Genomic DNA, 17,863 nt, shown 5'->3' with positions numbered 1-17,863 from the left:
AGGCATACAGGTCATCACAGGAAGTGACGCTTAAAATAAAAACACCCGTTTAAAAAAAGTCGTATAAATGCCAGAAAATTAACTACAAATACACTTTATCCTTCTTTATTTGCTTTGAAGAGAAGTGTGAAATTTTACGTTTGTGTTTAATTTCAGATGTCAGCGGCTGTTATTGTACTTTCACGAAACTCATTTGTTTCTTTTCAACCACTAACCGGAACTAGAGCGCTTTATACATCCGCTTTACCAATTTGGGACCAGCGCCGTGGCCGAAAACCTCGGGAAAAATGGAAAAGTAACAGGCGTTAATGCTTCCGTTAAAGCTGGGGTGATAAGGTGATAAGGAGAAGCGCCGATGGATCGCACGTTTCGCCCCTGAACTGGATTTAAAACTTGACAATGGTGACAGCGGAGGAGGATACGGCGCAGATTTTCTCGCCAATACACTGAAAGTTGTATTTACTCATGGAGAAAGGAGCAAGTCGGGAGTCATGAGCGCAGGTTTGTTTCGTGGAAGAGCTAAAGTTACTTAGCCCACCTCCTAAAATTCCTGCTGTGCAAGCACCAACGGATTGGGGGCAATTTGCTTACACCACTGTGAACTGTATTAACTCTATTGAATTGCTGGATATATGTGCGCCGTTTTACAGTCACAGCGGCCGGCGGCTTTCACTCTGTCTCGTCCCAGCCACAGTTAATTACAGCATTTCTTAATAACAGCTTCCATAATGATAAAGAAAAGCGCGCAGGCTACAATTTCGAGCGCTTTCTAAAAAAATAAATAATCAAAAACTGCTGTCCTGACTGGAACAACAAAGGTGTTCCTCAGTGTTTGGCTGTGGAGGCAGCGTTGCAGCTGGAGGGGGTTAAATCCTTTGTCCTAAAACATCTGTCCTGCTGCGGGAGCAACAAGTCGGACTCGACAACAATGTTTTAAGCATCCAGCTCCAGTATTTTCCTGGAAGACTGTAGTGTCACGCTTTCAATGGATTTGGACAATTTCCCGTGACTATGTTGTCGCTATTTTTTCTTCAGCTCAGCAGTTTATTCACCCGCAATAGTTGTTGGGAGTTTGTAGCGAAACCGTGAAGCGAACTCCGCCGAATAACTCGCACCTTTTCAGTGTTTGTGGTCGTGAGTTGGCTCATGTCCACACTGGACCCTCTTTAATTACCTTAATGGTATCGCGGACGCGTGTTGTCAAGTTCGGCTCTCTAATAGACAATTAATACAGTTGTAATGAGCTCGTGTTAAAGACCCAAGTTGTTTCTTCCTGCTCGTCAAAAGTAAGTTACTTTACATTCAGGTAAAACTAGAGCATATTTTAACATCTGCCGTGTGCCGAATACAAAAGACACTCCCGCTTGCTTGTATTACGTCTTAATAATGACTATTTGTTCATGTACTGTAAGTGTGAATTTCAAGTGTGCTTAATCTGAGTGCTTCCCTAACGGGATCCGTGTAGGATGAGCCACCTCCGGCGCGCGCACACTCACACCGGTCACAGAGCGCTTTTTTGATGGTCGGCCACTTCGGAAACATCCGCTCGATGACTCCACTTCTCGTGGTGTCAGCCTGTCCAACCACCAGGGCGGAAAATACCGCCTCCAGTCCTCAACCACAGCTTTACATGAGTGTCAAGAACACGATTTGTTGTTGTTGTTTTTAATTGAGCACAATCCCACCAAGCTCAAAATACATCACATTGGATTATTTCATTTTTTTTTGTTTTTTATCAAAGCGATTTAAAGACTTGACTTGATTTGTAAAAGAGATGAAATGTTCCATCAGGATGACAGAAAAATCAGTCTACAAAAGTCTTGTTTCTTCTCTATTACGATGTAGTTAAGACTTAATACTGATTTATTCAAAGACTGACAATAATCCAAAACTCTTCATCGTCAAAGAAGGATGGAATGTATTAATCTGGTTTTATTTTTGGCTCAAGTGTCATTTAAGCCTTTAAGTTTGAAAGGATCTATTTTCAAGGACTTAATGAATTAATTATTTTATTTGCCATCCAAAGATAGGTTCTAAGTTTCTCGCTAAGCCTTCAGTTGCCCCAGTGCGACCCCTCCACAGTGACCCACTGACCCCAGATTTACCCCCCCACCCGCCCAGCCCGCAGCTGTCACTGGTCGTATTCCCTGGCTAAGGGAATTCCTGCTGCCTCTGCACAATCCGTCTTCAAGGAAGCATGAGTCAATGTGCAAATCTCTGACTTTCCCCCTCTGCGTGCAGGTGTGAAGAAGCCGCCGTTAGCTCCCAAGCCGAAGCTCCCCGGCGCTGGCAGGCCTTGCCCGCCGCCCATCGCTCCCAAGCCGGTGGCCCTCCCGTCACCGCCGCCGCTGCCGCCGCCGGCCGTCTCGCAGCCGTCTCCCGCCACTCTCAAGAGGACCAAGCCGGCTGTCGCCCCCAAACCGTGCATTCCCAAGTCCACAGCCTCGTCCCCCCCGGTCTCGCCCCCGCCGCCCAGGTCGTGTGAACCCGCTACCCTCTGCGGGGAGCAGGTGGAGGGTTTAGCGAGCGACCTCTCGCTCCTCAACTCCAAAAATGGGATTTTGTCGGAAACGGACAGACGGACAGACTCGGATTACATCATTCCCAGCGGGCCCTGCGACGAGCACCGGGACTCGTCACCGCCGCCGCATCACAGCCTCGAAAACGGGAGCGCGGCCGAGGTCGGGGCCGGCTCGTCGCACGGAGATGGGCTGCCGAACGGAGTCTCCGCCGAGGGATCAGCGCCGGAGCGGAAGGCTGAGTGCGGCAGGAGCAGAAAGCCCAGAGATAAACCGCAGAGACAGCGGCACTTGGGGAAGGTGCCGGTTAACGACGAGGAACCAAAGTCTTTGGAGGTTGTGAACCACCAGGAGAGTCCTGCTGCCGAGCAGGAGGGTCCAAAAGTGGACATACAGGCAGAGCTCCAAGACCCCCGAGACCCCCGAGACTTTCGAGACCCCCGAGACCCCAGCGACCCCCAAGACCCCAGAGACTCGGCCTGCGATGCTGCAGGCAGCGTTGCCTCTCACCAGGCGCCACCAGGACTTCTTCCAGAGGCTGAACGAGCGGTCGACGAGGCGCCTCCCACTGGCCAACAGCCGGACCTGCAGGTCCCGGCCGCCCCCAGCAAGCCCCTGCCGGTGCCCCAGCCCCGCAAACACAAGAAGGCAGTGCTGGTGAGACAGGACGGCGTGGAGCAGCTGGGGGAGGCTCGGCCAGAGGAGCTGAAAGCAGACGCAGGTGAGGAGACGCCGCCGCCCTGCGCAGACGCGGGATTGGCCGACGCCGCTGACGCAGACGCCCCCGTCCCGCCTCCTCGCCAGACTTCCCTCTCCCCCCGCCTGCACCGGACCCACCCACTCGATAAGAAGGCCTCCTACTCGTTAATGCTCCTGGCCCAGCCCGACCCCGGCGAGAGCAACGACCAGCAGCAGCAGCAGCAGGGGGAGGAGGAGGAGGACGGTGGCTACGGCGACTTCGAGCGCTACCCCAGCAGCCACAGCCTCCCCAAGCAGATCAAGCTGGCCTGTCACCCCCCCCGGGGGAAGTCCCTCCCCTCCGACGACCAGGGCTGGCCCCGGGCGCCTCCCAGGAAGCCTCAGAGATACAGCCTCCCGGCGGCGGCGGCGCCCTCCATCTGCCCCCCGGCGGCGCCGCCACACGCCAGCACCCCCATGAGGGAGCTGCCAGCGCCGCCCCAGGAGAGGGCGGCGTGGCGCTTCACCTTCTTCAGCCGCCAGGTGCCCGCCCGCAGCAGCATGCCGCCCAAGAGCCGCGTGCCGACGGCGGCGGCAGCAGCTCTGGGCGGCAAGCAGAGGGCGCAGTCCTTCTCCGCCGCCGACCTTGCAACCCGCGCTGACCCCCACAAGAGGGGCCTCTCCTTCCGGAAGCTGCTGGAGCTCCGGCTGTCGGTCAAGATGCTGCCGAAGCTGCTGGCCAAGGGGAGCCACTCGCTGGACTGCACCACCGCGGGGGAGAGAGGGAGGGGCGGGAGGACGAGGGGGGGCTCGGCGAGGCCCAAGAGCTGCTCCGGCGAGGTGGACATCTGCAGGGAGGAGCAGCAGCAGCAGCAGGAGGAAGGGGAGGAGCAGGCGGAGTACGAGAACGTGCCGCTGTACGAGGAGATCCCCGAGTACATGAACCTGCCGTTCCACAGCGCCAGGCAGGCCTGGTCACATGACCCGGGTGCCGCCGACGCGTCGGACATCTACGAGGTTCAGGACCCCTACCTGAGATACCAGGAGCACGAGTACGAGAGGTACGTAGACTCACTCGTCCGCTGCACGACTGCTCCTCCTCATGTTTTCCCCTCTCTTCCATATTAATGGACACATTTTCTTTTTTTTTATATTTTTTATTCAGAGATGGCATTAAAATACAGTGTTTGCTCTCAAACATTGTACAGTCAATTTTTGCCACTCAATATTTTTTTCTTTTTTACAAAACTGAACAAAATACAATAAAATCAGGTATGTTATTTTTGAAAACTTTGAACACAGTGGGAAAGACAGGTATATATGAGAGAGTGAAAAGAAAGAAGAAAGGCCTGTCAGCGTATGTATGAGCCTTACAAAGCAATGGTTAGGTTCACCGAGACATTTATCAATATGGACCCAAAAGCAGAGTCAACCTTTCAGCTCTTCCAGTTCTAGGGAACCAACATATCCAGCTTGGTGCAGCGTTTAATAAAAGTGCCTTTCGGAAAGTGCAAGGAGGTGATCTTTTCCATAAGGTAGACGTCATTCACTGTGCTGATCCACTCCAGTATTAGGTTAGGTGGATCAAGGTGCAACCAAAGCCTTGGAAGGGCTTTTACCCGGTTTATCAAGATACCAAATAGATATTCATAAAAAATTCCCCCCAAAAAATAATGTGGAAAACTTCACTGGTGTTAAATAAGACGCTTAATATTTGATGAAGTTCTGAAACGGACACATTTTCAATTGTGCTTAATTGTGCCCAATTGTGTCATTGTTCTATTCCGTATTGAAGTCAAAGTCACAGCATCACCAGTGAAGTGTGTCCTTTACTTTTGGCGTTTCTGGAAGTCAGTTAGTGGCCACGCCCCCTGGGCAGGTGTCGGCCCCGCCCCCTGAGACCGGGGAGGACTTAATGTGTAAGAGGCAGGATTACCGAGAGAGGTCACCCTGCCAGGATGGAAAATGATGACCTGGGAACAGGACGAAAATTGTTATAAATGGTCACATTTAGGAAGTTTGAGGTAGCGAAGAAAAGTTTTTCATCTTTTACTCCTGATATTCATGAACGGAGCAGTGAGGCCGCCGCAAAGATTTTAGGGTTTCAGGCGAAAAGTAAAAACGTTGTGCAAGATTGTGATTATTTTAAAGGGGAAAAAAAAATCCCACTCCCAGAAAATAGAAAGAGATTTTTTTTATCACACGAACAATGAGCCGTTGTGTGAGCGTGTGGGAGGAAACGAGGCCCGAGGTGCCGACCTGCAGCACGACCCTCCCCTGCCGCCGAGCGTCAGCCGAGCGCGGTAACAGCTCAGCGTGGGAACCGCTGCCCGCGACAGGTCGATCAGGTGACCGCGGCGCTCGGTGAGCCTGCAGAGGTTCAGCAAAGCAGCAGCAGCAGCAGCAGCAGCAGCAGCAGCAGGACTGTTTTCCTGTCGGGTATTTTCAGCAGCCGGGGGCAGGAAATGTCTGCGAATGGCAGAAAGGCCGCACGGCTCTCCAGAAACAGAGAAAATAAACCTCAAGGCAGCAGCAGCAGCAGCAGCCGCCTCCTCCGCAGGCTGGCCGCCCTCATGCTCAAACCTCGGCCCGACCGCTGCCGCCCCCCTTTTTTAAAAGTCGCAATCTGCAGAAAGCTCAACCTGGAGGGCAGTTTCTGCTTTTCGAAATCAATCTTAAAAAGAAGAAAGAGGAAAAAGAGAATCGCGGCTTAATCACAACAATGAATTTGGGATGAAAAAAATCCCGAGAGAGAAAAGTTGCGACCGCAGAAGCGGAGCTCCTCCTGAAATAAACCTGCTGCCTCATTACATTTCAGTTGTTTCTGACTCTCTGTTTCTGCTTTTTTAAGCATCCAGGATGAACCCGAACCGGCTGTTTACGAGGCCTTTTCATATTTACATGGCCAGCCTTCGTCACGATCAACACTCGAGCTGGTGTTTCCTCCCAAATGATGACAAATGTTTACGCTTTTTCCGTTTTTACTCTGTCGGTCTGGGTCCCGACTCCCCCACAACCCACATTTTGAAATTCCCTCGGCTTAGTTTTCAGTCTTTGTCTCTCACGCTTTCCGCGATGGGTAAAAAACGGGCACAGCTTTGCGTCCTTTGCATCTTAAACTCTCCTTTCCTCTCCCGAGCTTGCCAGTGAACTACGGTGGCCTGCGCACCCAAACCTGGATACCTCGTCCACCTTCTTCTTTGTTGGTTTATTATTAACCTCATATGTTTCCTGCCCGTTCTAAGGGTAGGAAAACCAAATTACTGTTATTGTACTGCGATTATACACTTTTATTAATGTATTTATGTTATGTATTAAGCTTTTACCAATACAAATCATAAATCAAGCCAAATTTTACACATTGGACCTTTAATTCCATATGGAATGCAGATAAAAGAAGGGCCGAGTGGCTGTGTGCTGTTTACCCGGAGTTCCCGACCGGCCCCAACAGGGGGAGTGAAATTACACACAGACTCTGACATTATCTCCTTTGAAATCCAAAGAGCCTCAATCTGCTCCACAGGCAATAAGAGCTTGATCAAAAACACCAGTGACACGCACCTTCGTGTTGCTGCTTGTCCGGCTGCCATATGACACTCAGCTGAGGTGGTGCCGAGCCAAAAGGCTGCAGGAACAAAACCCCTGAAGCTGCATGCTGGAAGTTTGTCACCATTCAGATGCAGAAAAGCCAAAAGATATTTAATGTTTTCAAATTGAAATTTGGATTCATATTTATTAATTAAAAAAAAAAAAATTTATAGACTATAAAATAATCAGGTCTGAAATTTTATTGGAATTTCCAAAATCACAGTAGTGGGTTAGCCCCGTATTGTAGTTTGGGGAGTGAACGTCACAGAAAAAACCACTGAAAGTGATTTTAACAGCTGGAAATTCACTCGCAGATTAAGAAGACGCCTCATTTGTATTTATTTGTCTGTAAGCGAAACTTTAACAAAGAGTCGAGATGCTGCAACTCTGATGTGACGTCGTGGCTGCTGTGCTGTGTGTGTTGTGTGGAGCAGCGGTTGGCAGGACGTCCACTCCGAGGAGGAAGAGGAGGAGGAGGAGGAGGAGGGAAGCCACAGCTCAGAGGAGGACAGCAGCTCCACGTCCAGCAAGGAGCACCTGGACGAGGCTGACCGACAGGTGAGCATCAGCTGACGACTGGAAGACACCAGCAGCTCACAGCAGCAGCTGCACATAGAAGATCTGAAGTACGAAGATTTGATGATGGTGTTGATGATGATAGTGGTGGTGATGATGGTGGTGATGATGGCGGTGGTAATGATGTTGGTGATGATGATGATGATGTTGATGACGATGTGATGATGATGGGGATGGTGGTGATGGTGGTGATGGTGGTGGTGGTATGAAGGTTGGGATGATGATGGTGCTGATGATGGTGGTTGTGATGATGAGAATTATGATGATGGTGATAATGATGAGAATGATGATGACGATGACGATGGTAGTGGTAATGTTGATGATGATGATGATGATATTAATTATCAGTACACGTCATCTGCATAAAATGAACCAAGAGGCAAATCCATCAATCATCTCAGAACTCAGTGTTTCTCGATGAAGAAGAATATTTTCTTTTTCACGCTTCTGTCCAAATACTACACGTTTGAACATGAAATAACTTGGGCAGCGTGAGTGAGTTGCCTCTACTGCTACCTGTGACATCACAAAGGGCGTCCCGGCAGAGGAAGCTTATGGACCAGTCCAACATCTTTGCCCCCCCCCCCACTTCAGCCCCTGGAGATTAGTCCCTCACACACGCTTCAAACGGGTGTGTGTGTGCACGTACATGTTTGTGTGCGTGTGTGTGTTTGTGCTTGCGGGACCAGAGGTTCAGGAATAGCTCCCTCATCAGCGGCTCCTCTGCTGGTTCTGTCAGAGCCTCCCACAGGCCCGGGGAGGGTGGGGGATGCAGGGGGGAGAGTCCAAGGCCACTGTCCAACTGGAGCCTTTGTGAGCGGTGGGCCCATTACCATTCAGCGCCACACAGGCTGTTTGTCTGCAGCTCCCGGCTCCTGGCCCGCCCGATGGTCCCGCCGGGTCGCTCGCACTGGACCCGTCCGTCATGGCGGTGCGCGGCGGCCCGGTCGGCGAGCGACCGCCGGGCCCGGCCGTAGACCCTCACCCTGCTCACACTCACCCACCTTCTGCTGCCCTCCTTGTTTTCCAGCAAGAGGCCGAGACCAAGAGGAAGAAGGTGGTCCACATCGCCCAGGAGATCATGAGCTCGGAGAAAGTGTGAGTGGAGGAAGAGTTCGAGGAGGGCGGAAGGGGGGGGCGGAGGTGCTTTCTGCACGACTGACGGAGCTCTGCTCGCTCTCTCTCTCCCTCTCTCTCTCTCTCTCTCTCTCTCGGCAGGTTCGTGGATGTCCTGAAGCTGCTTCACATAGTAAGTGTCTTTTAATCATTTTCCTCGAGACGAGACCGAGACCCTTAAAAAGTGGTCTTGGGACCGAGACCAACCTCCGGTACGACCACAGCAACTGAAGCTCCATCGCTTTTTGTTTCACTTTTGTGCAAGAAAAGAAAAATTAAAGAAGAAAATTAGCTCCAAAAAGTTAGGGTTAAAAGTTCAGTTCTAGTTTGTAGTTGAAAGACCTCCATGTTTGTTTACCACCTTTTTTTTATTTTTTTAACGCCTGATTTGATGGTAGCTAAACACTTCTATGACATTTCTTCTCAATCCTCGCACATCAAATCTTCCATCAGGGGCTTTTAGTTGCATCAGTATCAGCCTATCAGCGTCTCAGAGTCTCAGCAGAGTTTCCTGGCTGTCTGCTGCTTTATCACCTCCCCGCTCTGAGGGGAGGCCAGATCAGCAGCAGTCATGTGACCGGATGACGTGTTGTGTGCGTCCACAATGAGTCCGCTCAGTCTTGTGACGTCCGTCTGTGGACTGAAGAGGTGTTCAGAACAAGTTGTTAAATAAAGTTAAATAAAGTTTGGATCAGGACAGTCCGTAATCCTTCTATTGACTCAGTCAGGACTCTGTGTCCATGTTCTTGTTCATGTCCGTGTGCGTGTACATGTCTGTGTGTGTGTGTGTGTGTGTGTGTGTGTGTGTGTGTGTGTGTGTGTGTGTGTATGTGTGTATGTGTGTGCTCTCCAAGAATGGAGGTCAGCTCACATTCTTCGCTTGTCGCCCGGCCGAGCAGCAGCTGCTTCCTCAGGCCACACAGACGACCTCTCAACACACACACATACCTCAGATTATCCCCACTCTAACATGTGTGTGTGTGTGTGTGTGTGTGTCCATGCTCGTGCATGCTAGGCATGTTTACATTTTTTTGTCATTACTGTGACTGAATCGTGTTTGTTTGCTGAATATCAAGTTGAGCCTGAAGAGGATTTGTTTGTAAACTATGATTATTAATATTTTGAAAGGTCATATTCCGTTTAGGTTGAATTAAACGCAGAATTGAAAGTTATTATATTATTATTATTATGTTGTTACCCTACATTTGATTTATTTTTTTGTAATTTATTCAGCAAAAAATAGTGGAAAAATTTATGAAATTTATGAGTGTACACTAGCAGTCAAAAGTTTGGACACACACTATGAATTCAATGTCTTTTCTTTCACTCTCACGACTGTTGACATTGCAGTTTCTCACTGAAGGCATCACAACTGCGTATGAACACACAGGGAACACCTTATGTATTGAAATTCTTCCAAATGGCCACCTTTCATAAAAAGCATATTTAGAGTTATTGAACGTGTCCTTCTTTGCTGCATAATGACATACTGTATATCTTGCTCATATACAGTATTTGATGTCTTCAGTATGTATCTGCAGTGGAGAAAGTTGGAAAGATTAAAAAAAAAAAAGAAAAAAAAAATACGAGAAGGTTATCCAAACTTTTGACTGGTAGTGTGTGTGTGAGAGAAAGGGGAGACAGTCTTCGTTGAATCAGTCGATGAGGACCCAGCGGGGCCTCCCTGCTTCCTTCCAGGTGCGTGTGTGTATGTGTGTGTGTGTGTCTTGTGTACATTGGCACGCCGGCCAAAGTCCAGACTGCTGACTCAGCGCTGCGCCCACAGTACAGCGGACGACGGCTCCGCAGTTTATGAGCTTGTGTCATATGTTTCCTTCCCACACACACCTGTGTGTTGGAGTGCGTGTGTGTGTCAACAGTGACATCATCTTCACCCATCCATCTCCCCTGCGTGTCTCCTCAGGACTTCCGGGACGCGGTCGCCACGGCGACCCGTCAGAACGGGAAGCCGGTGGTGGACGAGCGGATCCTCAGCCAGGTCCTCTACTACCTGCCGCAGCTCTACCAGCTCAACCGGGACCTGCTGCGGGAGCTGGAGGAGCGGGTGGCTCAATGGTAGGACACACATACACACACACACACACACACACACACACACACTGACTCCACACTGTCTGCCGATGACGGTTCCTTTGAATGTGTTTCCTGTTTCACTGGAGTGTAATTGCTGCCAGTCGCGCGGTGCTCTCAGCCATCTTAATGCTCGGCTTTGGTTGCTTCACCGTTATTTTATCTCCTCTAAACACGTGTTTACTTTCTGCGCTCACCCGTCTGGGCATCACACATGGATGTATTATAAGAACTGCATACCGGACTGGCAATATTGCCGCCGATTTTTCCACAGTGGCCATCTGAGGTACTGCAGCAAAAAAAAAAATCCCATGGGCCCAACAAGCGTTTTTCCCATAGACCACAATACAAAAATAAAGGCCTTTAAAACGGCTGACAGGACGACCGTGAGTTAGTAAATATTTCTATTTTAAATAAAAAAAAGTTTTTTAAGGGCCAGAAAATCACCAGAAAAGAGTTTATTCCCAGCGTGACGTGACAACGTTGTACTTGCTGCTGCGTCTCAGCTCGTTCTGATTGGCCAAATAGATCATGTGAGTTACAGAAGCATCATTGGAAGTGACACTACTGCACATGCTCTATGGGCCCATTAAGGCGGATGCGCTGGGTGAGCAACTTACGGAAGAGAATTAGAGCCACAAGAAGATAAAAAAATTAAGACAAGTCGTGAATAAAATTGAAAGTTTGTTGACGTGAAGTAACTTTTTTTCACAAAATTTTGTATTTTTTATGTTTCAATGATGAAATTTCGTATTTTTTCGTCAACTTTTTTACGAAATTTTGTCTTCACGAAATTTCAACTTAAACCTCGAAATGAAAACTTCTCCTTCCTGTAATATTTTTCTTCTCCTGTTGTGGCCCTAATCCTCTTTCGGAGCAACTTCATTGAAATGAATGGGTCGCCATCTTGGACTCTGGGGGCCTGGCATCACTTGCTTCTTCTTTCTGATGCTGCTGCTGCTGCAACCTTCTTTTCGGTTTTTCAACCCAAAATGTCTCGAGTTCTTCCACAAAACCCTTGATTAATGTGTGTGTGTGTGTATGTGTGTGTGCGCCTGCCTGCTGTCCCCACCAGGGGGGACCACCAGCGGCTGGCGGACATCTTCGTCCAGAAGGGCCCCTACCTGAAGATGTACTCCACCTACATCCGCCAGTTCGACAACAACGTGGCGCTGCTGGACGAGCAGTGCAGGAAGAACGCCGCCTTCGCAGCCGTCGTCCGGGAGTTTGAGGTGGAGACCGAGCCGGCCAAATTTTACTCTGAATTTGTTTGTTACTTTTATGGGACATTTATCTCTGGCAAATTAGGAATATTAGTAGTTCTTTCTGCACATCTCAAGTCTTTCGGCTGCAGCTACTGGGAGCTTCTGTGTATTTGTGTCTGTTTGTGTGTGTGTGTGTGTGTGTGTGTGTGTGTGTGTGTGTGTGTGTCTTTGTGGTTTTGTAGCCGTGTGCATAAGCAACTTCTTTTTTTTCCTCCTCCACCTCCTCCTGCTCTTCCTGCTCCTCCTCTCCCTCTTAGACGAGTCCGCGATGTGCCAGCCTGGCGCTCAAGCACTACCTTCTGAAGCCCGTGCAGAGGATCCCTCAGTACCAGCTGCTGCTCACAGGTAGCAACACCATGAAGTCGGTTCTGTATTAATATTTGGAAGATTATTTAATGTTTTTAAAATGAAACATTAACTGACATCCTCAAAAATGACGGCGGTACCCCTTCCACTCGTGAAGTCTTTTTTCCGCTCTTTTAATTTTTCTCAAAATTATTTTTAAGTAGTGGATTTGCATCTTCTTTGCATTAAATAAGAGCGCACCCTGCTGTCCGTTATTATTATCCTGCAGCTGCTGCAAACTGATGAACTCAACTTCTCTCCTAGATTATTTGAAGAACCTTCCAGAAGACTCGGAGGATTACAAGGACACTCAAGGTCAGTAGAGACATTGCTTTCTTGCAATGCCATCATTTCTGGTGTTACTTCAAAGGAAACCGGTGATCTAATCTTCTTCTGTCCACGCAGCGGCCCTCAGCATTGTGAAGGAGGTGGCCAACCACGCCAACGACATCATGAAACAAGGGGTGAGGCCTGGTTCCACAGTCTGGGAGCGTCCAGGTTGCATCTTCGCACCTCGCTGACGTCCCTTGTTGTCGCCCTTTCTTCTTCAGGACAACTTCCAGAAGCTGATGCACATCCAGTACAGCCTCACTGGGCACCATGAGATCGTGCAGCCAGGCAGGGTGAGTCACACGGCGAGACGACAAATGACCAGTTATTATTTGATATTGTTATTTGATATGATGAAATGTTTTTCCTCCTCCTCCTGGCTTGGTGCTGGGGTTGTGCAGGTGTTCCTGAAGCAGGGGACACTCATGAAACTCTCCAGAAAGGTCATGCAGCCGCGGATGTTCTTCCTGGTGAGCAACTTAAATCCAATTTGCGTCGCCGTTACTTTTCATTCCCCGTCTCCCGGAGCGGCTCTGATCAAATCGGCCGCTGACTCCTAACACGTTTAACTCCTCCTCCTCCTCCTTCTTCTTCTTTTTCTTCTTCTTCTTCTCTGTGTGTTTCAGTTCAATGATGCTCTGATGTACACGACTCCGGTCCAGTCGGGACAGTTCAAGCTCAACAGTGTTCTCTCTCTGGCTGGGATGAAGGTCAGTGCGCCACCTTTTCCCACTTTTATAAGTTAAATGATTGAATTTGATTTGATCCACGTTGTTTGTCTTGTCTCTTATTTGTTTAATGCTCTTGATAAACAATTTCTTAGATTAGATTGGATTAGATAACACTTTATTTATCCCAAAGGAAATGATTGTAATAAAGATGACAATGAAGTAATATTGAATATTGCTTTTATACAAATTTTGCACATTGCCTTAAACATGCCATGACCTGATAGTAGAAAAATATATTGCAGTGTTTGTAAGAGGCGTGATTTTGCATCACATCTATTCCTGGCTTGTCGTGCGTTTTCCTTATTTGCTGTCGGCGTCCCGCAGGTGAGCAAGCCGAGCCAGGAGGCCTATCAGAACGAGCTGAACATCGAGAGCGTGGAGCGCTCCTTCATCCTGTCGGCCGGCTCGGCCACAGAGCGCGACCAGTGGCTGGAGGCCATCGCCAAGGCCATCGACGACTACACCAAGAAGAAGATCACCTTCATATCCAGCAGGAGTCAGGAGGAGGTGACGCTTCTTCCCCGCGGCGCCACACTCAGACCCAAAACCCAACCTCAGAGTAGTTTGAGATCAATTGTCAACACCAGGGAGGAAGAGGCGACAGGACTTTTGATATGAAAGAAAATAAAACACTTTGTGAAAACTGTGGCCCGGAGATATCAGGCATCGACTAAATACTGTAATTTTAGTTGACTAAAATGATTATGATATTTCGTCAACTAAAACTAAAACAATTTGGATAATTAAGTTATGACTAAAACTAAATAACATTTTAGTCAATAGACTATGACTAAAACTAAATCAAATTTTGCTGTCAAAATTAACACTGGTGCCAACTTCTCACTTTCGCCGCCCCCCACGCAGGGAGAGGGCGCCGTCGACAACGGGGCCCCGTTAGGCTCCAAGGCTCCCATCTGGATCCCGGACCTGAGGGCCACCATGTGCATGATCTGCACCTGCGAGTTCACCCTCACCTGGCGGAGGCACCACTGCCGCGCCTGCGGAAAGGTCTCGGCGGCCGCCTGCACCGTGCAGGCAGCAGCGTCTTATTAAAGCCACCCGCTCATCGTCACAGTCACCTCACTCTGTGTGTGTATGTGTGTGTGTGTGTGTGCGACAGGTGGTGTGTCAGGCATGCTCCGCCAACAAGTACTACCTGGAGTACCTGAAGAACCAGCCGGCTCGAGTGTGTGACCACTGCTTCGCCAAGCTGCAGGAGAACAGTATGTATGGCTGCACAAAGCCCGGTTGGCTTTGCATTAGCATGGCGCCCTGACATATTGCCATGTGAATTATTCATGTCTCTAATTCAATGATTTCCCCCAGGCGACCGCTGCGCCTCCACATCGATTTCCCCGATAAAATCTGGGGCGTTCTCCTTCACCAGGAAACAGAAAAAGATTCCTGCTGCACTAAAAGAGGTAAAAAAAAAAATAAAGAAATAAAGAAAAAAACAAACCTTTGACTGTCAGTCTATAGCTGCATTTCCATGACCCCTAGAATTGCACAATAACCTAAATATCACAATAAAAAACTGGTAATGGAAACACCTAGACTTCGAAAAAACCTCCCAAATATGGCTAAAAGGTTTTGACGCTCTCATTAGGTGGTTTTTCAGTCGTATCCATACAGACGTATATCACAAAAGTGTCATGGAAACACTTTTTTCGTATTTACACGTGACTCAGTGAACTTTAAGTGAAAATGGTCCAAAACGCAAAATGTTTTGTACCTCCATCCTCCTCACAGTGGGATCTCGCGGGACAGCATTTGACCAGAATTACAGCTTACGCGCTTCACACCATTCGCCGGAAACACCTGCAAATCACAATAATACTTTGTCAAAACTTTGAAAATGTCGCTTTTATTTTGTGAAAAACTGTCATGGAAACGCAGCTTCTCCCTCATCTGCAAGGAGAGAATATTTAGCTTCACTCTCCCCCCCCCACTGCCTTTCGCAGGTCTCCGCCAACACTGAGAACTCCTCCATGAGCGGCTACCTGAACAGGTCCAAAGGCAACAAGAAGCAGTGGAAGAGGCTCTGGTTCGTCATCAAAAATAAAGTTCTCTACACCTACGCGGCCAGTGAGGTACCCATCGTTTTTTTTCTGTTCTTTTTTTAAATTGAATTTACCAAAGCCTTCAGCGCCTCCACCTTACGGTTGTGTCCTCCTGCAGGACGTGGCGGCGCTGGAGAGTCAGCCGCTGCTGGGCTTCTTTTTGCGGGAGGAGAAGAACGGGCCAGCCCAGAAGCTGCAGTTCAAGCTGTACCACAAAAACAACCTGTACTATATGTTCAGAGCGGACGACATCCCCACCGCACAGAGGTATCGTAGCGCTAACGGGGCTCCTTAAGTGCTGAACCACTGATACAAACATAGGTTGATTTTATGAACTTGATGTCCATCACACTGACTGCTAACACCTGCTAAATCTGCAAATCTAAGAAATTTACAGAAACCTGAAAATCTACATATAAAAATCAAACTTTGTGGCCTCTTTACTTTTTTGTTGAGTGAATTGTGATGTGTTTGCCTAGTTGGTGACTTGTTCTGTGGTGTCATTTTCCCTGCAGGTGGATCGAGGCCTTCCAGGAAGCCATGATTCTGGAGTCAGACTTGGACTTCCCGCAGTGAAGTTGTGTAGCGGCCCTGGAGCCAGTTGGACGACAACAGTGAAACCATGGCTGACTGCTAAACAGGGACTGTTGTTTAGAGCCTGGCAGAGCGCCACCTACTGCATTTGGACGAACCTTGAAGAACCGGATTTTGTTTCTCCATATGTTTTTTTTTTTCATCTACCAGTAACGGAAACTGACGCTCACCATCGCCATGTGAGGTTGCAGTTTATCATCGCAGCAGTGGGTCAAAATTCAAGTCCAGAGATGCGTGTGTGGAAGTAAGCAGCGGCACATTCCAGAAACCCTCGGAAGTCTGGAAGTTGTGATTTCCCTTCAGAGCTGCAGGTTGAAGGGAGCAGAATTCAAATGAAATGAAATCAGTAGAAATTTCTGCCATCATTCAAACTTGTGGTTCACGTCTACAAAGTCATTTTGTCAAGAACTTGAAAGTATACATTTGCTTTGACTTTTTAGAGCATCGAAAAAAAGTTTTTTTGTTTTGTTTTGTTTTGTTTTTTTAAAATCTAATCCACGGGTGCAAATCACGGCTAATTCATAACACGTCAGGTTATTGCTGTGAAAATCCGTCTTTTATGGCAAAACAGGAAGTTGATCTCTCTGGTTAAGAGATTTTATTTTGTATTTTCAACAGAAAAATCTTTGGAATCATCCTGGTGACAACTGGAAAATCACGTGACAATTGTAGCTATCCGTCTTCGTACAGCCTAATGTGTGTATGCCTGTTTGGCCCCTGGTAGAAATGGTTGATGGGTAAAATTGTCTTATGACCTTTGATGTTTTTATAAAAGAGCCTAGAGGTTATTTATAAACTAAGAAGTATCACAGGCTGCCACGTATTGTGGGAGTCGCATTATTTGCTTTCCACTGAAATCTTTGTTTCTTTTGTTTCTTTTTAAAATTTGAAAGAGAGCCGCTCACAAAAAGGCAACTTTTGACTGAGCAAACACTGTAGAGAGGATTTAGTAACTATATTTCTAAGGAAATGCTCACCAGGATGGAACATTTTGAATTGTGATGCTTTTTTTGTTTGCAAAGTAATTGTGCCTCGTTTATCTCTAGTGGGGAAATTTCAAGGACCAGTGTGTAATGTTTAATGGGATTGACATTATAAGGAAAAAAGGGGTTGACTTAAAAAGATCCATTAAATCTTCCACACTCGGCCTCGAAGTAATACTTGTTTTTCTAGCAGGTCAATCCTGCGTGTGTTGCACTACCGTTGTTAGAACTCATTTCCTACTTTTTTAGAGAAAGATGTACACAGTACTATCATCTTATTTCTCTGGCTACTGTTCTCATAACATTTTTATAGAGTGAAGTGAATTTTAAATGTGCAGCCACCAGGAATTTAAAAAAGATGCTGGTCAGAAGCAACTCGGTTTGCTTTTTCCATAACTGTATATCTATGTTCACCATTTTAAGCGTCCTCTCAGTCAGAGTTTGATACTTCTGTAAGCAACGACTTTTAAACTGTCAGGCAACAGTTTTTAATAAACCCTTAAATGAATGTGTTGTCTTTTTTCAATTTCCTGTATGGTGACTTCAAAAGAAGCGAAGGATGCACAAGTTTTTGTCACCACTTCATCACAAAGTATGGAGAGAAGCGTGTGGGACACAGAGTGTTTAGTTGGGGTGTCAAAGAAATATTTGCACAGATACAAGAGATAAAGGTTTGCTTTAAGCTTCCCATCATGCTTCACTGATTGGTGTCAGTGATACATCCTCCAGCCCCTTGGGGAAGCAGAAGCATTTACAGGTCATTCAGAGGCTGTCTGAAAACAGACGCTGCTGCTAAGTTAGCATTTTTGCGCGTTATTCACTCATTTTGCTCTTTAAGATAAATATATATATATATATATATATATATATATATGTATATATATATATATATATATATATATATATATATATATATATATATATATATATATATATATATATATATATATATATATATACATGCATAATGTGCAATGAAGTATTTAG

General features: G+C 47.5%; 1 protein-coding gene across 1 annotated transcript; it reads left to right on the top strand.

Moving 5' to 3' along the window:
- The first annotated feature begins 243 nt into the window (after positions 1–243).
- LOC142890694 (uncharacterized) lies at positions 244–17,384 on the top strand. The gene is made up of 20 exons (XM_076029914.1): positions 244–501; positions 2,242–4,258; positions 7,220–7,343; positions 8,392–8,459; positions 8,580–8,610; positions 10,402–10,553; positions 11,644–11,800; positions 12,091–12,178; positions 12,443–12,493; positions 12,584–12,642; positions 12,730–12,801; positions 12,910–12,978; positions 13,135–13,218; positions 13,564–13,746; positions 14,104–14,247; positions 14,360–14,462; positions 14,566–14,660; positions 15,201–15,329; positions 15,418–15,566; positions 15,815–17,384. The coding sequence occupies exons 1-20, from the start codon at positions 492–494 to the stop codon at positions 15,873–15,875; spliced, it is 3,846 nt and encodes a 1,281-aa protein (XP_075886029.1). The 5' UTR covers positions 244–491; the 3' UTR covers positions 15,876–17,384.
- Positions 17,385–17,863: the final 479 nt, after the last annotated feature.

The sequence above is a fragment of the Nelusetta ayraudi genome, unplaced genomic scaffold (assembly GCF_046127955.1).
Source record: "Nelusetta ayraudi isolate G7.1 ecotype Tasmania unplaced genomic scaffold, CSIRO-AGI_Nayr_v1 ptg000027l, whole genome shotgun sequence".
Lineage (NCBI taxonomy): Eukaryota > Metazoa > Chordata > Actinopteri > Tetraodontiformes > Monacanthidae > Nelusetta > Nelusetta ayraudi.
The sequence above is the reverse complement of the archived record's forward strand: the minus strand, read 5'-3'. Positions and strand labels throughout refer to the sequence as shown.

Bases quoted from the DNA above. Each gene is read 5' to 3' on its own strand.
- LOC142890694 (XM_076029914.1), top strand. The intron at 7,344-8,391 runs GTGAGCATCAGC...CTTGTTTTCCAG, and splicing joins TGGACGAGGCTGACCGACAG to CAAGAGGCCGAGACCAAGAG. The intron at 8,460-8,579 runs GTGAGTGGAGGA...CTCTCTCGGCAG, and splicing joins ATCATGAGCTCGGAGAAAGT to GTTCGTGGATGTCCTGAAGC.